Genomic DNA, 20,745 nt, shown 5'->3' with positions numbered 1-20,745 from the left:
ATAACTATTATAAATGTATTCAAAGAACCAAAGCAAAGTAGGTTTTAAAATTTAAACGAAATTATGACAATAATGAATCAGCAGAGAAAAATTTAAGAGATAAAAATTATGAATAATAAATGAAATTTGGGAGCTGAAAAGTATAATTTAAAATGAAAAAATTTACCAGAAAGATTCTATAACGGGTGATAGATGGCAGAGGAAGGAATCCGTGAACTTGAAGATAGCGATAAAAAAAATCCAATTTAACGAACACAGAGAAAAAAATGACTGAAGAAAAATTAACAGAGCCTTAGAGACAAGTGGGACAACATCAAGAATGCCAAACAATACATAATGAGAGTCCCAGAAGTAGAAAAAATACAATTATTGAAAAAAAAAATTGACCCAAACCTTCCAGAATTTGATTAAAAAAAAATATTAAGTACATGTCCAAGAAGTTCAATAAACCTCAGGTGGGATAAATACTGCCTAAACACATCACAGGCAAACAGTCAAAAGACAAAACAAAGGCAGAGATGAGCAAGAGAAAAATGATTCCCACACTCCCGATGAGCACAGTGAGCAGCCAGTGCCCCCTGCGGAAGAGCACAAGGCAGAAGTTAGTGTGCGGACACAGCATCCTGAAAATCTGCTACTACCCAGCAAATCTCTCTGCAAAAATGAAGGTAACGTAAAGACATTGCCACATACAGACAAAAGAATTCATTGTCAAATCTTGCAAATATATTAGGAGATGCATAAACCCAGATGCAAAACATTACAGGATGAAATGAACAGTTGCAAATGTAAAATTATATAAAATTTTTAAAAGAGCAAACCTATGAAGTTAGAAGTTAGGATGATGTTTTCCTTTGGAGAGATGTAGAGACTAGCAGGGATTCTGGGGTACTACTTACACAGGTGTCTTCATTTGTGATGTTGGCATTTTCCTATATATAGTTCCTTCAACTAAAGTTGACTTTTCTTTAAAAGCTGATTGTGTTCCTTCCTTGGTCTGAACCCCTTTACTGTTTCTTCTTTGTATCCCTCCCTTCCCAGGCTGGGTAGAACATGTCAGCTCCAAGGTCCTGCCCACCTCTCTGGCACCATCTCTCCGCCCAGTACTCTCTCCACCCTGCTACTCTGGTTGCCTGCAGTTCAAATACACCATGCCCCCCTCCTGCCACAGGGCCCTTGCTTTGCATATATTCATCCCTTTGGTCCATAACCCTTGTCTTAATCTCTGTCTTTTTTTTTTTTTTCTTTCTAGTACTGGGGATTAAACCCAGGACCTTTGCACTGGGCTATATACCAGTTCTTTTCCATTTTTTGAGACAGAGTCTCAATAAGTCACTGAGTTTCCCAGGCTGAGATTGAGCTTGCGATCCTCTTGTCTCAGCCTCCCAGAGTGTTGGGATGACAGGTATACACCACCATGCCTGGCTGTCTTAGTCCATTCGAGCTACAATAACAAAATATCATAGACTAGAAGGCTTATAAATAACAAATGGTTGTTTCTCACAGTTTAGGACACAGATGACTGTCTAGTGAGGGGCCATTTCCATGTTCATAGACGCCACCTTCTCATTGCATTCTCACAGGGTGGACGGAGCTGGCTAACTCCACAATCTCTTTGTATAAGGACACCGGACTCATAATGGCCCAGCCCTTAAGACCTAATCTCCTCCCACAAAGCCACCTTCTGATACCGTCAGCCTGGGGATACAATTTCAATATATGAACTTTAAGGAGACACAAGCATTAAGGTCACAACAGCCTGGTTGAGTCCTACCTCTCTTTAGCTCGGTGGTCAAGGGGGCCCACTAACCTGCTATTCAAACCTAGCTCCATTGCTCCAGGCTTCGAGCTTTCTGAGAATCACGTTCCTTTCCTTCCTACCTCGCTGTGGATTTATACACTCACTGCCTGCTTGGTGTTTCTCTCACCTGCCCCGTGTTCTAGGGCCTGCCCTGCAGTGTGTCCCCAGAACAATGCTTGGCATGTAGTGCGTGTCTGGTAACTACCTGTTGAAGAAGTAAATGAACGCGCGAGGTATAATTAAAACGTGCGAATGTTTAATTTAAAAATTTCATTACAGTAAAAGACACATTGCCATTAATCCCACTCAAAATACTTCCTCCTCACTCTGAACACACTTAATCCATCGTTCTTGCCCCTTTGTGAAACAGTTCTCCAAGTCCTCTTTTGTGTCTTTACAAGGTGCAATAAAAGATACAGTGTGCACCGCTGCCAAGTGCCACGTGACAGCAAGGCGGGCTTGTAAAGGGTTAGGGTGTGTCCTCTCCCACCTGCTCACCGGATCTGGCGTGTTCAACTCCCGGCTCTTCTCCACAGTCAAAATGATCGTGAAAGGTAAATACTTGGAATTGATTCAGGACATCGAGGCAGCCCAGGTAGTGCAACTAAAGACACAAAAAAGGAAGGAAGGAAGGAAGGAAGGAAGGAAGGAAGGAAGGAAGGAAGATATCCAAGCTGATCTTTGTTAGCAAGATCTTTATGGAAGTGGAGGTGGAGAGACCATGGGAGAAGCTGTGGCAGGGTCCCGATGAGAGTAGTAAGTGGAGAGGGGCAGTAGCCACACAGGCCAAATGGGAGGAAGCCAGTGTCCCAGTGGAGCAGAACAGGGACCCTGATGGGGACAAGAGGTAATGGGGTTCTGGTTCCTTACTCCATGACCTTCCCACTAAAGGGGAGGGCATTTCTTTTCCCCCAACCTCCCTGGAGAGCAGTGTGTGGGATGTATTTCCCTTAACCTCTATTCTTATTGCAAGGACCAGGTGCCTTATAAGAACAGATGATGCCAAGATGTCTCCAAGGGTACGAATCACAGTGAATCCATATCCTCCACAAGAAAGAAGGTCCCTAAAACACAAGGAAAAATTAAAACAAAAATACCATACATATGACCCAGCAGAAAATTACACTAGCCCACCCCAGACAGTTTTCCTCTTCTCTTTGTCAATAGGCTCAGTCTGATCCTCTCCATCGCAGCTGTGCCCCCTTCAGCTTCTTCTGGTCAAGCGGACATCCCTTCCTCACTAAAGCTTTTGCCTGTAAATGCATCCTGTCATCTCAGTTTTAATTTCTATGATCACTAAAGCAACTTTCCAAACAGTCCTGTGTCACCACTTCCACTCTGACCCTGGGACCAGCCCCAAGCCTGGCGGTGACCTCACAATCACTCCCCAAATGTCTGTCTTCTAAGGCCCATACCCCACCTCCCTGCCTTTTATGATCCCCTCTAGAAGCCGCACCCATTTTCTGAGGCCACACCCTTGTCGCTCACACCAGCAAGTCCAGGCACAGGGATCAAGAGGGTGCTAGCCACTTGCCCAGAGCGGAGGCAGGACTCCAGCATGTCAGAGAAGCCAGAGGATCCAAAGGAACCAAAGGACCTAAAGGATCTCATGCCCACAGAGAGGAAGACCGTGTGGAGGACAGCAGCGGAGAGGAAGATGTCTGACCTCGCTCGGGAGCTGGAGTGGCTGGAGCGGAGGAAGGGGAAAAAGAAGCAGCCTGTCCAGGTGTGTACTGTCCAAGCAAAGGTGCTGGAAGTCTGTCCAAGTAGAGGGGCTGGAGCTCTGGACTCCACAGGTCCAAAAGGCGGGAACAGGAATGTGTGCTAGCACTGGGGTGAACTAACAGAGTATCTTAGAGGGGAGGCCGGTTAATACGGTTAGGCTGGCTGTGCTTGCTTATTGGTGATTATCAGAATTAAGCTCCTGCCTTGCCCACAGAGACTGATAGGGGTACAGTGTCTCCTGATTCTATGTTAATCGGATGACTCCTTGTCCTCGAGAAAGATATGCTGGTATTAAAAATGTGACAAGAGGCTGGGAGATTGATGTCACAAAAGGGTAGAGAAAAAAAACTGACAACTGTAAGTTTTCTAAAAAGAAATCCTCCAAGAGAAAGGCAGTTGGAGTCCACAGTCAGGAAGAAGCCTATCTAAATTATTTGGTCAAGCCGTGAAGGATGCTACCTTCAGTCAGTATTTGAGAAGGGCTAAGGGGCAGCGGCTCCTGGCTCTTGCTGTTGCCAGAATGGGGTCCCCCACTGTCCCAGCCCCCTGCTCCTAAGAGAGCTCCAGGATCAAAAGGCATTCATTCCCCACGGGGACTACTTCCTACCCTGCCTCAGAGGCAGTTCTAACCCACTCCACCCTTTCTCCAGGAACCGGAGCAACCGAGGAGGTTGTCTTAGTTTTTCCCAGTGTCCCCCACCCCAGGCCCATCATCTATGGAGAACCAGGCTCTGTCCTTGGAAAGAGGTGTCCACTGCCTTTTAAGTCGCGTCCCCCAGCCCTGGAGCAGAATAGGTGATGGGAGCATTACTAAGCCCACACTCATCTCCCAGCAACTTCACGCTCTGACTGTGCTTGGCCTTGAGCATGGGTTGTCCCCTCCCCTGCCCTCAGCTGGCCTCCGAGGTAGGTGCCACAATCACCCTTCAGGCAAAGAATAGAGAAACTGAAATGAGTTAATAAAGCACAGGCCAGGTCTCAAATCCAGATTTATCCAATTCCCGAGCACTGGGGTTTTGTGAGGCCAATGCCCAATATTACCTTCATTGTCTCTGCCTTCCTCAGCTCAGCACCCTGCCCTTCAGGAGAGTTTTCACTTCTCACACAGTCAGAGTCTTGAGTGCTAATTACATCACACAGGAAACATGCATTTGCCCCTAAGATACTAATGATTTACTTACAGACTCCCCTCCATCCTTATTTTGGGGGCAAGGGAGAAGGCTTGACGTCTGGATATCTCAGAACCCCATAGCAATCACAAACATTGCATTCACTTTGGTCGTTAATGTGCTCCAATCTCCATTCACTAGGATTATATTCTAATCATGTTTTGGCCTCTTTATCAAATACGTAGCTTTATTGTACACGATTTTGGACCCAGGGAGGGAACAAACTTACATACTGAAAATATAATTAAATCTTTGCACATCATTTCCCTTTCACAACCATCTGACTTTCTAGCGAAGTGCCTGAGGAAGGAGGTAGAAGGTTTTGCAGGAAGGTCCCAGATGGCAGCAGGCGGCAGGGTAACCCTTTAGTGAAGAAGCCCAGGTGAGGGCCTGCATATAGCCCTTAGGACCGCTGCGGCCTCCTCTCCTCTTTTCCTGGGGTCAGACAATCTAGGCACCGTCCCTCTCAGATTGCTTATGGTGCCCACAGTGACCCAACGGCATTGAAGAAGACCCCCCAAGACCCCCCAAATGAGCCACAGAAGGCCTCTGAATCAGCAACTGCTGAATTTTCCTTGAGTCTAAGGCTTCACCTTATTGACCCTACCCAGCTTTCCCTAAACTGAGAGGTATGTGGGGAGCTGCTTAGATAATGTCACTAGGAACACAGAACATCACAGAGGGAGGAGAACCACCCTGGAGGAGATGACCTTGTCCTCTCTCCTCTTGACCTGAAGCCCCAGTCCCAACTTGGTCCTCACTCAACCAAACAAAACCCTGAAGAATCAGCACCACCCTCCATGGAAACAACCTTGCAACTCCCACCCTTAGCCGGCCCTGGGACTGCTTCTTCCCACGCACCACTGCCTTATCAAAGCCTCCCACCCACTGACACAAGAGTCCTCACTCGGAGAGGGCCTCCCACCTTCATGCAGCAACTGTTTCATTTCCCACAAGAACCTTAGAAGGTGGTTCCTACAACATCTCTATCCCTCAGATGAGGAAACTAAGCCACCACCAAGACAGCCCCAGTTTGCCCAAGGTAAGGCGGCCATAGAGCAATAGATGGCACAGGTTCCAACTCAGGCAGGGTGACCGGAGCCAGCATCTGGGTCACAGTGCCCCTCAGGGAACACCAAAGTGAGGCCAGTGTGTTTCATCTTTCTCATGATGCTCCGGCACCCGCACCCCACCCTCAGACACTAGGTGGGGTGCTTCCTGGGTGGCCCCTTCACCCACTGGGCCCTGGAGGTCCCTAGTGACTGTCCCCATGACTCCTCCTCCACCTTGGTGCTGTAAGGCCAGGCATGGCCATGAACTTGGGGCTCAGTTCAAGGCAGGCTGCCTTTGGCTCCTCCACAAGTCACCAGGAGCCCCCAGGAAAGAAAAGGGCAAGATGCATTATGGTAATGCTCTGGGACTACAGAATGGGTGGGTGGTGAGAAGAGAGGAAGAGAGGGGAGAGGAAAGAGGAGGAGAGGAGAGGAAGAAGTGGACAGGAGCAGGCAGGACAGGACAGAGGAGAGAGGAGAGCCAGGCTGGGTTTACATAAGCATTTACATAAGATTTACATAAGCAGGACAAGCTCAGAGCTGAGATGGTGGCAGGGCCAGGAAGGCACAGATAGGAGGCCATTTGGGAGGGGGTGGGCTTCACCTGGAGGGTGACAGAGGAAGCCACCGGTGGATTACAAATGGAAAGGTATAAGGCAAGACCTAAGGGCCAGTGACAAAGACACCAGGTGCGTCCAGAGGCCTGTGGGACAGTGAGGGAGATGGGGCATTAGAGTGTGGGTGTGGGTACCCACTCGCCAGGGAGCCTTCTGTCCTCTGGGGACAGGGCAGCGTCCTCACGGGGTCAGCTGCAGCACTGACTTCCTCATTCACCTTTACAGAAGCAAAAGGTCGTGGTGATGGAGCCCCCGAAAGCAAAGATGAAGGAAGGGAAGAAGGTCAAAGGTATCAAGAAGCAGCAGGAAAGGAGCACCAAAATGAAGCTCCAGGAGCAGGTACCAAGGCCGGCCTGCTGGGCTCTCCTCCCTCCCGGTCATCACCCTCTGCACGGTGTCTGGCCACATTTCTCACTGAAAGCCATTTAATGCATACCTGCCTCACAGTGACATCAAGATGAATCGGCCATACCCCCAGCCTGTCCGGGTTCACCCCCAGCCTCCTGTGCTCCTGTGGGAGAGTTCCACGGTCAGCAAGCAACTTCCTCCACATCATCCTCCCCATGCCCCTCTAAATGCCATTTTTAAAACACTTGGAAACACTGTGGCCATGTGAGCATAGGAGCCTCCCCACTGCGCAGTGAAAGTGGCAGCTGCAGACCCACTCCCTCCAAGGGCTGGGTGTCCTCAACTAGGGAGGAGCAAAAATGAAGCATTACTCAGCCAGCACAGACAGACTCCCCGCTCCCTCCAGTCTCTCCTCTGCCACTTGGGCCAGTCTTTCAACCGAGGGTGAGGCAAATGAAGCCAGATCCTGGAACCAGAATGTGACTTCTTTCTTACTTCTTCCAAGACCGCAGGGCCAGGCTCCAGGGGGCGTACAGGCTCCACCACGTTGTACCAAAGGCCTTTTGGAGGGGAGCAAAGGCGCCTGAGCATTTTCACAGGCACCCATGACAAGGATGGTGCCAGAAGATCAGGTAAGGGAAGAGCCAGGAACCATTTTCCTTGGCACCCTGATCTAAGGGGAACCAAAACTTACGTCATTCTTGAGGCAGTGGCATCCACGCACAGAAACCCAGGTGGATGTTTAGGGACCAGGCAAGGACAAGCTGGGCGGCCTGGACAGGAGACAGGTGTGTGTCAAGGTTCTGTCCAGCCTCTGCGTTCTCCTCCCAGGAAGCCAGCATGATGTGTCCCCTGATCTCAAGCCATTTTGGTGACACTGACCCCATGAGCTCCAGATTTTATAATTAATTCAGATGCTCTGATAATTTCCATGACAGAAGGTGCCATACCTGCTGGTCTGAAACCTACCAGGTAGTCCTCACACCCAGGAAGGGACGGGCAAATTTCTGATCCTGCCTCCGCCACCCTATGAGAAACAGAGTTGTATAATCTTGGGCAAGTTTCTGTATCTGTGGGATCCAGTTTTCTCCTATATAAAATGGGACGGTAGTATTACCTAGTCACAGGGCTTTAGTGAGATGATGCATGTAAACCCCCTAGTTTGACATAAGGGAGTTGCTCAGTAGATACTAGTGACTATATCTAAGTAAAAAGTTTCCTAACATTTCCGATGGGCTGTACCATGGGGCTGGAAAAATAAATGCATTAGTTGTGCCTGGCATCTTGGAACAGGGATTCCAACAAGCCCCAGGGAAAAGTAGAAAAGAGTTTCTGAGCAGGAGCCACCAATTCACCCATACAAAATTGTCCCTGTTGCACGCAACAAACTATCTCCCCCCTTTCATTTAATATACCAAACCCATTGTAACCAAACTGTATTCTGTCAAATTTACATATGATTGGCTTTAAATGCAGCACAGGATCCTGGATTGAATCCCAGAACTTTACTTCAGTGGAAAAACTCATCAAATCTGTAAGAGCTCTATAATGTGCCAATGTAAATTTCTTAGTTTTGACAACTGTGCTATGGTTATATAAAATGTTAACATTTGGGAAAATGGAGTGAAGGATATACAGAAATCCTCTTTATTTTCTTTGCAACTATTCCATAAACACACAATTATTCCAAGCCACAAGTTTATTAAAACTTCTTGTGCAGAAACCAAATTGGTTATGGCCTAGAGGAAGTCCCATACTTCAGACAAGTTTTCTAGGACCCCTAGTATCCCTCTGGCTCTAAAATCCTGGTCCTATAAGGTTCATGAGTTGCTTTACATCCTGCTTCCAGCAGATTTTCTCCCCTCCCTGATATCTGGCAACCCCACACAGAACAGCCCTGTTTCCTTGATTTTTGCCCCAAACATCTCACATGGAGCCTTGTATGTAAGCAGATTTTTACCAAAGCTTAAGGGCAGCAGAAGGAACAAATTACATCAGAGCAAACAGAATGGATATGAGAATGCCTTATTCCCCAACTTTCTTTGTCTCCTGTTCCTAGATTTTTTTCCTGGCTACATTTCACAGCAGGAAATTCTCAACTTCAAGAATTGGATTAGAGTGAGACAAGCCAGGCACCTAAGGCACAAAATTAAAGGAGGCACACAAACTCGGGTACTAGCACTGTACTTGCATGAGCCTGAGGGTAAGAACCTCCTTAAATTCTCCCTCACTCCGCCAGGCCGACCCCAGGCCAGTCAGCTGTCCACCTTCCTCCTTCTTTCCTTTGCCTTCTCCTCCCTCCTCTGCATTTCTCACCCCACACATTCTCATTGGCTGTTTACTTGGAGAAATCTTTGTTTCATTTTTCTCATTCCCAAAGTAGAGCATCAAGATTATTTTCCTTTTTAAAATATCAATTATTTCCCTAAAAGAAACACATAACTGTTGGCTCCATAATTATTTTTATCTCACTGCATAAGAACGCAGCAGGACACCCTGACTTGCAAACCATTTAATCCTAGACAGTTCCCTTTCTTTCTCTTCATCCAAAACAAATATACTCCTGGGAGACTGGAGAAGCCTTGTCTCTCCTGCTGTAATACAACAGGTGACCACTGGAGGCAGCAAACGAGCCAGTTAAGGGCCACCACAGTTCAAAGAGGTCTAATAGCAGCAGCCTATGGATTCAGATGTGGCATCCAGGGATGACTCAAGGCTGAGCCTGGGCACACAGGAAGGAGAGCTTCTTGTGCAGGCTGGCAAAAGGCCTGAAGTAAGTGGGCAGGATCTGGACTAGGAGACAACTTCAAGACAGAGCAGCCCCTAGGAAGGGCATGGAGCTGCTTATATCCCCAACTTTCAGTGTTATTAGCTTGAATCACCTTAGGCTTAGCAAACGCACCATGCCTCTCATTGCATCCTCCATTTTAGAAAATGGCATTATTACAATATGGTGGCCCCAGTGGCCCAAGTTAGAAGCCAGAGATTCGGTTCTGTCTCTTCCCCCTCTCTCAACTTCCACGACCATTTGTCAAGTCCTAGCTTCCATCTTCTTTATATCATTAATCTCTTTCTCTTTCTCTCCATTTCCACTACCATTATCTGAGCCTCCAATAGCTATTAGCCTCTAGAACTACCATATTCTTTCTAATTTTTGTGCCTTTATATTTAAAATGGCTTTTGTTATAAAACCACCATAGAAAATTAATAAAGTTCCAATAACTGAAAACTGACCTTCAAGAAATGAAGATCAATGAGCTGATTGACAAATAACTTTGAACAATCCTCTTAAAGAATTCAGTGAATGAATTATAAGAAAAAAGACAAGTTAATGATATTAGGACAACCATACTTGAACAAAATTATAAGGGCAACAAAGTTATACAATTAATAAAAATATTAATGTCTGATTGAAAAGTACAATAGAACAGTTTAAAAAGCAGATATGATCAAGCAAAAGATCCCTGAATTCAAAGACACATTTTCAATTATCCAGTAGGGGGAGCAAATAGAAATAAATGATAAAAACAATGAAGAAAGCTTGTTGATTTTAGGTGACACCATTACACAAAATAATATATGTATTATGTGTGTCCAAAAAAAGAAAAAAGAGGGAGAGACTGGAAGATTAAAGAAATAATGAAGCCAGGAGTGGTGGCACATGGCTATAACCTCACCCATTACTTGGGAGGCTGAAACAAGAGGATTGTGAGTTTGAGGCCAGCCTGGGCAATTTTGTGACTTAGTGAGATCTTATCTCAAAATTAAGAAGGGGCTATGGATTACAAAGTGCAAAGGCCCTGGGTTCGATCCCTACACACAAAAAAACAACTATTTTTAAAAATACATTTTAAAGGGACTTTTATGTTTACCCCCTCTTTGAGTGCTCTTTATTCCTTGGTGTAGATCCATTTTTCCATCTGGAGTCATTTTCTTTCCCCTTAAAATCTTTCTTTACCATATCTTGTTGTGCGGGTTCGTTGGTGATAAAGTTTTACAGCTTTTGTATGTCTAAAAAATTTTTTTTACTTTTGCTCATGAAAATTCCGTGTGGAAATCAAGACTGACAGCCTTTCTTTCAATACTGTAGTGAGGAGCCACTCCTGTCCTCATTTGCATTGTTTCCCTGGAAAGATGGCCACCACCCTCATCCATATTTCTCTAGGGTGCAACTTTTTCCTTTGCCTTTTTAAAGATTTTCTTTTTAAGCAATGAGACTCCCAGGCCATGGTAACTGTCCACACCCTGTTAAGAACAACCACGCGAGCAAAGCTCCATCTGTGTTGGCAGCCACTCTCCATTGCTCACCTCACTGTCTGAGCTCCACCTCCTGTCAGAAAAGCAGCAGCATTAGATTCTCAGAGGCATTCAAACCCTGCTGTAAATGCACATGTGAAGGATCTAGGCTGTGTGCTCCTTTGAATCACCCCAAATCACCACCCTTTCCCAGTCCACAGAGAAACTCTTCCACAAAACTGGCCCTTGGTGTTGTAAAGAGTGGGACCACCGAAACAGACAACAATGTACCTTAATGTCAGTTTCTTCGTGTTTCTTATTTTTACGTTTGAATTTTTTTGCGATTCTTAGTCAAATATAGAAAGGTTTAGACATTATTTTCTAGAATCGTGTTTTACATCTTCCATTCTCTTCTCTCTCTTTCAGAAACTCCAATTTTATACACTTAAAGTTCCATAACTTTTTATCTTTTAGTCTTTTCTCCTTGTGATTCATTTTGTATAGTTTCGGTTGCTGTCTTCAAGTTGACTCATCATTTCTGCAATGCTTAATCAGTCAGTTCCATTCCGTGTATTTTTTGTTTCAAATATTGTCATTTTTATCTCTAAAATTTCAATTTGGGTCTCTTCTGATCTTTCATGTCTCTGTCATGTCCATCGTTGATGAAAATAACAGTATATTTAAGAAGCCATGTCAGTGCCCCATCTAGCATTTCTGTTAGCTATATAGTTTCATTCTTGTGTGTGATTAGTACTATACTTGGTTGAGAGGAGCCTTTTCATAACTCTGCAGCAGTCTTTCATCTTTCTCCTACTATAGCTGGTCTACCTAAATTACCTACTCTCTCTGTCTCTCTCTTCCAAACTCAGGGAGACCTCTGGTTCTTCCTATGTTTCCCTCTTCTAGCTGCTAGCTGGAACAGTTGTAGGGCTCACTCAAGGATCACCAGCTTGTGTTGCCTGCTGTCCAATGTCTGAAAACTGCAGTTTCCTATAACATGCCAGTTTTTAAATTGCTTATGTTGGAAGGCAAAAGTCAAGTTCCTGTTATGCTGTCTTGGCTGAAAGCAAAATTCTCAGACTGACTTTTGTAAAACATAAACCTGATTGAAATGCACTGGCAAGTCACTGAAAATTTTTAAGTAGGAAATTACCAAGCTGGATTTGAATTTTAGAAAGGTCACTCTGAATATAGACCAGTACAAGATCCTGGAAAAACAAATGGAGCCTGTTTCCAGAGTAAATCTTGGCAAAGTCTGAGTAGCTAGACTTTAGGGAATTTACTTCAATTTTCCTCCCTGGGGACCTATGTCTAGGATATTTTGTAGATACCAGGCCAAGGGTGTATTTCTAATACAGAGAATTAAGAACCATAGCTCTCTCTCTGTCTCCATGAGTACAGAGTTAGCCCTTGAAATCCTAAACATGACCCACTAGACATCTAATTTACTTGTTCAGGCATGAACCCAGGAGTGTGGATCATTTTTATACAAAACCACAGCCAAGACAGTTTCAGCCCCAGAAAAAGGTACTGACAACCTGGGCCCAACACATGGGCTCAACATTAAATATGGCATCAGAGGCACATTACCTAATCCTTCTGCTCTTTGAGTTTTTCATTTGCTGCGTGATACAACTTGGTTGTGAGATTATAGTGCACCTTCCCCCAAGAAAGCCCTTGAACTGTTGTCTCAGTCACTTTCTTTGACTCTAGGACAAAAAATACCTGCAAGTTAAAGGAAAAGAGGCTTATTTCAACTGATGTTTTAGAAGTTTCAATACTTTAATGGTTGGCTGGCTTCATCCAGAGGAACCACGGTTGAAGGGCCTGGTTGACAGAAAACTACTCATCTCGTGGCACACAGGGAGCAGACAGTGGGGCAAGGGAGGAGCCAGGAAGGAAAATGTAGCCTTCCAGGTCACACCCACAGTGACCCACCTCCTCTGACCAGGCCCCCACCTCCTAACAGCAAACCAAAATCTCCACTTATGAGCTCATGAGGCTCTTGGAGGACATATGGATATGAACCATAATAATTGTTATTTTCTTTCATACTGCCATTCTTCCCAACAAGGTCCACCTGGATGGAGAAGTGGGTTAGAAATCACAGGAAATTCTCTTTCTCTGAAAAATCTCTCATTTGTGTCAAAGAGGACACTAAAATTATGATCCACCTGGAAGATATATCAGTTTCTACCATGTACAAATGGGGACTGCTAAGACTGTGTCAGTGACCAGATGCCAGGCCAAGACCACACTAGGTATAAAGTAATTTAACCTAATTTAACCACTAATTCATTGTGAGAACTTGGACAAGCCACATTTTATCCAGCCACTGGCCCTCTATTTGTATGACTGTAAGAGAGCTAGACTGACTCATCCCCCTGGGAATATCCTCGTTAAATCCCCAAACTTTGTAGATGACGTCTCGGGAGTTTACAGAGAGAAACAACAATTAAAAAGGCCAAAGAATTGGACTGGCATCTACCTAAAAGTAGAATGGTACATGCAGACCACACAGACTAAAGACTTTTACCCCATAATCCTGTCCCCAGCACATAAAAATGTTACTTTTGAGGTAACTAAATGATATTTTCAGATTTATAAATATTTAAGGACTTAATCAGCCATATAGCCCTTTATCTGCAGACAATTCTCTGAAAGAGAGCAAAGGCAACAAATTAGTAAATAATGGATCTTAAAATCACAATCTCAATAAGCTGGTGACATAAAAATTTGAAAACAAAAGCATAGGCAAAGATAACCCGGAAAGCAAACAGATGAGTTAAAATTGAAGCTAAAAGAAACATGGGGGAAATGATGAACACATGTTAAAGAGAATTAATAATCAAAACCTACAGGCACCAAAAATATAGCAACTAAATAGTTAAAGACATTTATAAATGCAAAGAAAACTTTTAAAAATAGTTATTTAAGGAAATTTTTAAATTTCCATCAGAACAAAATAGATCATATAGATAACAGGAAGTACACAGAAGGATGTAATAATGCAATTAATAACATAACTTTACATCTAAATAGAGAAAATAAATGTTTATATTGACAAAGAGTACTTACAAAAATCACCTTTATATTTCATCACAAAGAAAAACATAGACATTCCAAAAAGTAAAGATGTGGGGGCCACTTACATCATCCTAGACCAACAAAAAGAAATAAAATTAAAAGATATTCAATTTAGAAATGGAAATTAAGGAACACACCCCAAATTATCCATGTATCAATGAAATAAAACCTGTTTCATACCCAAAACTCATAGAAAAAGGCAAAATGTATGCCCAGAAAATAATTTATGATAAAAACTAAAAATGGACTGGGGATTTAGCTAAATGGTGCTACCGCCTGCCTCACAAGTGCAAGGTGTCTTGAGTTTGATGCCCGATACAAAAAAACAAAAAACTAAACTAAACTAAACTAAAAGTAATGGTTTGTGCATTTATTTTGAAAGAACTAACATTTTATATTAGTCAGTGTTTACTAACATAGAAGAGTGCAAGACATCTGTCTGTGTGCTGGAGACCCAAAGGATCCAGTCAAGTGTTCAGAGCCCACAGCAATGTGCAATGCAAGTCATATCAGGAGGCCAAAAGATCGGCGCTGAAAGTGTCTGCACCCAAAGGCTGAAGGATCTGAACCAGAAGGCTGAGGGATCTGTTCTGGAAGCCAGGAGATGGCAGGCGTCCAAGATAAAGATGAGGACTAAAGCTCCCTTGAAGAAAGAAAGCATCCAAAGCTCCTTCAGAGCAAAACTGCCCAAACTCTTCCAAAGGAAAGAAGCTGCAAGGAAGCTCTTCCAGGGAAGATCAGCTGAAATCCTTCCCTCCCATCCTCCTTTTATACCTTTCAACAACCACGCCGACTCAAATCTGCTGGGTGTTGCTACTCAAGTTGACAATTAATTGACCATCACAATTTTTTTTTACTATCTTAACATGTAAAAAACTTGCTAGGAAAAAGAGAGGCTTAATATATTAAACACTGGATGAGATTAATGAAAATCAAGATTAAAAAATAATTAAAAGGATAACTACACCAAACACTTGGGAAGTTGAGGCAGAAGGATAGCAAGTTTGAGTCCTGCCTGGGCAACTTAGTAAGATTTGTCTTGAAACAAAAAATAATAACAAAAAGGTCAGGGTATATAGCTCAGTGAAAAAGCCCTGGGTAGAATCCCAGTACCACCATCACCCCACACAAAAAAAGTAAATATACAGTGCCGACTTTTTTGAGTAAAGCAGGTGATAAATAATATGAAGTCATCACAAACCTTACTATAAGGAAGAGTAAAAATATACAAGATTTTGTATGAGAAAGGGTACCTAAATATGTCATAAATTTACATACTAAATATATTTGCCAATTTTTAACATCTGTATTATTGTATAAAGGCAAAATATTCTATATTCTAATCTTTAAAGAACAAATGAGCTTGATATCAGTTCAACTAGCATAGGCCATATAAAATATAGACATTTCTGCATTAATTTGACAAGCCACCATAACTCACTACTAACAAAGTGTACCAAGAATAGACCAATTTCAGAATAATAGAGATGCCAAAAAATCTAAAAATATTTTAGAAAACATATATAATATATGAAAATACATCAAATATGCCAATTTCTGCAATGAATAATACAGCATAACTATATGAATTTATTATAGCATGGAGGGAATGATTCAATATCCAACTATCTAGCAGCAAAATTCATTACATCAACCAAATAAAGGAAAAGCTGTATAGTCATATTAATATATGACTTAAAAGGAATAAATAAGATCAAGCAATAATTACAAATAAAAATTCTAAACTAGAAATCATTTAAATACATGTAACCAAAAATAATGGTAAATATCACTGTAGGTGAAGAAATGCTGTAGTCATTTAAGTAAAAATAGAAACAAAATGGAGCATGACTTTAACATTTTATCATTATTGTTTTAGATGATCTGTCAAATGCAATATGTCAAGGAGGCTATATAATTTTTATAAATATTGAAAAGTATTTTTGTTTTCCAAATATGATTGCTTATCTGCAGAAGTCAAAAAATTCTACTTCAAAATTAATAAAATTTGCTATGGTTATAAGTGTACTTGACAAGTATTTTTTAAGTGGACTTTCTATATAGTAGTCACACCAGTCCAAAATAGAATGGGTAGAAAATATTCCCTCTCTTAGGCAAGAAAATTGTAAAATACCTAAAGAAATCTAACAAGCAAACCAATTAAGGCCTCCAAGCTCTAGCTTCAACAGAATTTATTCACTGCAAACTTCATATTTGGGTCACATCAGACGCACAATTTCATGCACTTGTGCTATCGTGCATGCTGTTCCTCTCCCCTGCAGTCCTTTTCTTTTTGATAAACTATTTGTCCTTTAACACCCCCCCAAAAGCTTATATCCTCTGATTTCTCCCTCTATCTCCTGTAGGCAATTCCTTTAGGTAAACTCCCTCTGGAGAAGGAGGAAAGAAGGTGGTGTTAAAGTGAAGGAGAGAAAGGGAAGGGAGAATAAAGGATAAAAAATAAACAAATGCCCCAAAGGAACCTGTAGAAGCCAGAAGCCCTCTACCTTCAATCGGGGGTTAATCTGAAGTTTATGCACCCTTTCAGCCTTGTCTCCTTTCTGTATCCCCACCTCTCACGTCTCCTAGGATCTAACTCCCTGGTGACACCTGTTCATTTGCAGAGTTGGACATCAAGGATGCCGTGACTCTAGAGTCCACTCCACGATCAAACACATTCCGGCGCCAAAGCCTGTACGCAGATCCCTCCATACAGGATAATGCCTTTGGCAACCGAAGAATGACCATGATGAAAGACTGGCCAGCCAGGACCTCGGACATTGCTTTCGAACGCAAGCTGAAGAGCCTCATGGAGAAAGGCACTGAACCTAAGATAGAAAATGTGAAAATGCTGAAGCCAGAGGAAGTGCTGAGCTGCCGGTGAGCACCTGGCAGGGTAGGGTGGGCGGAGGGCTTGAACAGACTGTGAACACCACTGTCTCTGGCTCAGTCACCAGGAATATAGGAGGGTGGGCTGAGCATGACCAAACTCTGGCCTTGGGTCCCAAAGACCTGCTCCAGGCTAAAGCCGCAGAGTTTCCCAGCAGCCTGCCTTGCCCCAGGACCACCTCCCACATGGGCATGCCAGTTAGATGCTGCCACTGGATGCTGTTACCCATCTGGACACTTACACACCCCTTCCAATATTCCCATTTGTTTCACGATAGCAACCAATGATAGTATTCAAACAGGAAAGGACAAGTTGTGTGTGGTCTTGTTTTAACAAGAAATTCCCCTAAGATCCTTTACATGATTGTTGAATGATTGTAGCCACTGTCTCCAGTGGCTACCTGCTATACATTTGGAGTTTTAGACTCCCATGGGGGCTGTGGACAAAGCATAAAACCATATGGTATTTACTCCTCTTACCAAGGCTCTCCTTTCTTGCTTGTTTGGTAACTGATTTCAGGGACTCACTGGTTTTCAGCAACACCAAACAGCCTGCTTCCCTCCAAACAAAAATCCGAGGATCCTTCTCCCTAGCTCAGTGTTATTCTTTACTGTAAAGATGCAAATGACAAAGTTCAAAAGCTTTAGCTGAGGGAGAAATAAGACAACAGAATAATGTAGTTATCCTTGTAGAGTTGACAGCAATAAACTCATCTGTGGGTATAAGATGGCCTTAAATGTTTGAAAAGCAAACAGTCCTGTTACAAAGGTCCACTCTGCTCATTGACTGGCTAAGGGATGAGTGGAATGGTTGGCTGGCCGAAAGATAGACAGAATATTAACTTTAAAGGCAATGCCTTTGGCTTTGGCTTTCAGATTAACAAGCAGTTCTAACTAACTCCGGCCAACAGACATCTTCCCCAGGCTCCACGATGAGGGGAAAAGAGATTTGCATAGGACTCCGGCCCTCAGGAGGAAGAGGAATGACTGTCCATACTGCAAATGTGTGGAACCCTCCCAGGCTGGGCTGCTCAAGAAGGAAGGGTCAGGCAGCGCTGGAGATGTCAGAGAAAGTGTAGTCCAGGGGTGGGGATTGGTGTGGGGGCCTGAGTTGGCCATAAGAGGAGCAAGTTCTGGGAAGGTTTCAAGGGGAAAAAATGCTGTTACCAAGGGACAGAAACCCAATAGCAGCACCAATATCCCCATCATCTGCAGCAAAGTAACCAACCAGCAGGTGGCCTAAGGAGGGTGTTTTCCTCACTCCTCATACTAAAGCTGGGGCCCAGGTCAAGGTTGATGGTGGAGTAAGGAGCTCTCTGGCTGCAATAGCAGACACACTAGCAGAAACACTCTGGACCACACAGTAGCGATGGGATCAATGTCATCTTTCCATCAACATCAGAATTATGGGACTTCAGGAAATGTTTGAAATTAATGGCCCAACTTTTTAACTATTTGAAAATTATTCAAAGAAAATATCTACCTCAGTTCCCCCAAACTGCTCAGCCATTCTTCCTGTGGCTCTGTATTTCCCTGGCCCTTGCCACCCCTCAGATTCCATGTCCATGACAATGACACCCCATAGAATGACCTGCATCCAAGTTTTTCTCCCCACATGATTTAATGTGACATTTTCTTCCTCCTAATAATGCCTTTTGACTAAAGGCAGAGCTTGTCTAGAGCCAGGCAGTAGAGGTCCCATGCTCACTGCAGCTTAACACTAAGCAAGCACTAAGAGTAGGGATGCCCTTGTCAATAAAGGTAGAAGCAGCCAGGCATGGTGGCACAATCCTGTAATAGCAGAACTCTGCAAGGTAAGAGGAGAAAGATCACAAGTTTAAGCCCAGCCTGGGCAACTTAGTGATTTAGCAAGACCTGTCTCAAAATAAAAACTAGAAGAGACTGGTGATGTAATTCAGTCAAAGGCCCTGGGTTCAATCCCCAGTGCCACAAAGAAGAAAAGAAGCTATATGACCCCCCCTTCACTGACCTCTTTGGCCTTTTCCTACACAGATACCTGAGGTTGTCCGAGAACAACATCCGGACCTTGCTCAAGCTGTGCAAGGATGTGGGTCTGAACATGGACATCCACCCTCACATGACTGAAACGGAGATAGATGTTCAAAAGGTGTTTCCCCCGAAATGCAGTAGCACCACCCCCTGAACAGCTCTTCTCCAGGGCTACCTCCAGCTCCTACTGCTGTCCATCTTGGCCGCCAGATGCTATCCTCTGGCACACTGCAACTGGCCCTTCAGACTTAGTGCATCTCTTTTAGAGAAGTAGCAATCAGAAAAGCATCAGACTGCTCTGTGGATGTAGGCTTTGTCCTTACCACCCGCGTCCAACCCCACTTAGGAGAAACTGCAGGTTTTCTCCCTATTAAAGAGGACTCCTTAGGAAGGGCTTCCAGGAAGGAAGTCTTAGAGGGAGTGGAAAATGAGGGACTTTAAGAAGACAAAAGGTTAAAGGACACACACACACACACACACACACACACACACACACACAGAGCCTCTTTTGTGCCTATGCAGAGGGGGAGCAAGGAGAGCCTCTGTCAGCATATGGGCTGGGAGCTTTCAGAGGTGGCAGGGGACTTCTGTCAGGAAGCGCAGGACATCATCATCCACTTGAAGAAGGAGAGAGTGCAAAGTACTTTCCCAAAGTCACACAAATGGGAAATGACAGGACTGGGGTGACAATAGTGTCCTTGCCTCAGCTTCCTGCTTTGCCTTCTTGCATGACAGAGATTGCTGGCAAATCCCGCAGACACTGCCTTCCAATGAAGCCACAAAACCAGGCTCTTCTTGTCCCCATAATCATTCAGAGCAAGTTTGAATCCCAACTGCCCCACTTACTCCCTGTGTCACTGTTTAACTTTAGGCAGTTATTTTACCTTTGTTTCTTCAGCTATAAAACTGTACTAAGGGCAGCTCCTGCTGAGCAGGGAAGCAGCGAAGTATAAGCAAAAGCTTGTAGATGATGGAGAAGCACAGTCACTGACACCTAAGGATTCATTAAAAACACAGGCTGCCCGCATGGCCCTGGGTGGATAAGGGACTGACCTTTCAGCCACTGCATTCCCAGCCAAAAGCCTCAGAATTGGGCGTGCCCATGTTGAGTCAAGCCCTGTGGAAAAGCTGGTGATACAAAGCTGCATCCTCCCATGGCAACCCCCAAAATCTTTTGGTCCCCAAGTCCCTAGGACACAGCCCCAAGGAGCAAGACTCTCATAGGAAATCCCCATGGTACTACTTCAACCAGGCTGAGCTCTACCTTAGACTCAGGAAGATGGCAGGGACTGCCCTTCCCTGTGCCTTTCTAATGTCCAGGTCCCTCTCCCAGGCCCTAAAATGCCCTTTAGAATGGAGTGATCTCTGCTGAGAGTCATCACCTTGGAGCTATAGAGAGGGTATGAAGGATGCCAGGCCCCACACCCACCCTAGCCGCTCCTGCCCACTCTGGAGGCACAGGCACCACTAAGGGGAGACAGAGCCCTCAGAGAAGAGCACAGGACAAGGGAACAGGAGCCAGAACACAGGGAGCCTTGCTATGCTGGAACAGAACCATGTGAGGCCCACACCAGAATCTTCAGAACCCAGCAGCACATGATTAAGTGATGATTCTTCCTTCCAGTAACTTGCTGTCCCTTTGGGAGAACCAGCTCTTCAAAAAAAAGGAAAAGGAAATGTATTTTCTGAACACCCCTGTATCATTTTCCATTGCTATAACAAAATAGCTGTGATTGGGTAACTTGTAAAGAAAAAAGGTTTATTTAGCTCATAGTGTTGGAAGCTGAGAGCCCAAGCTTCATGGTTCAGGC

General features: G+C 44.1%; 1 protein-coding gene across 2 annotated transcripts; it reads left to right on the top strand.

Moving 5' to 3' along the window:
• The first annotated feature begins 3,217 nt into the window (after positions 1-3,217).
• On the top strand, positions 3,218-19,368 carry CUNH16orf78 (chromosome unknown C16orf78 homolog). 2 transcript variants are annotated; one of them, XM_010629004.3, is made up of 6 exons: positions 3,218-3,527; positions 6,590-6,703; positions 7,218-7,344; positions 8,772-8,915; positions 16,660-16,915; positions 18,938-19,368. In XM_010629004.3, exons 1-6 carry the CDS (start codon positions 3,360-3,362, stop codon positions 19,086-19,088), a joined length of 960 nt encoding a protein of 319 aa, XP_010627306.1. In that variant the 5' UTR covers positions 3,218-3,359; the 3' UTR covers positions 19,089-19,368. The 2 variants fall into 2 exon arrangements, with proteins under 2 accessions (XP_010627306.1, XP_010627309.1); XM_010629007.3 differs by lacking the exon at positions 8,772-8,915 and having other exon boundaries at positions 3,223-3,527; positions 18,938-19,365.
• Positions 19,369-20,745: the final 1,377 nt, after the last annotated feature.

The sequence above is a fragment of the Fukomys damarensis genome, unplaced genomic scaffold (genome assembly GCF_012274545.1).
Source record: "Fukomys damarensis isolate Sample0158 unplaced genomic scaffold, DMR_v1.0_HiC HiC_scaffold_32, whole genome shotgun sequence".
Classification (NCBI taxonomy): Eukaryota; Metazoa; Chordata; class Mammalia; order Rodentia; family Bathyergidae; genus Fukomys; species Fukomys damarensis.
Note: the sequence above shows the minus strand (reverse complement) of the source record. Positions and strands in the feature narration are given on the sequence as shown.

Bases quoted from the DNA above. Each gene is read 5' to 3' on its own strand.
- CUNH16orf78 (XM_010629004.3), top strand. From the start codon at position 3,360: ATGTCAGAGAAGCCAGAGGATCCAAAGGAACCAAAGGACCTAAAGGAT. The intron at 3,528-6,589 runs GTGTGTACTGTC...TCACCTTTACAG, and splicing joins AAAAGAAGCAGCCTGTCCAG to AAGCAAAAGGTCGTGGTGAT. The intron at 8,916-16,659 runs GTAAGAACCTCC...GTTCATTTGCAG, and splicing joins GTACTTGCATGAGCCTGAGG to AGTTGGACATCAAGGATGCC.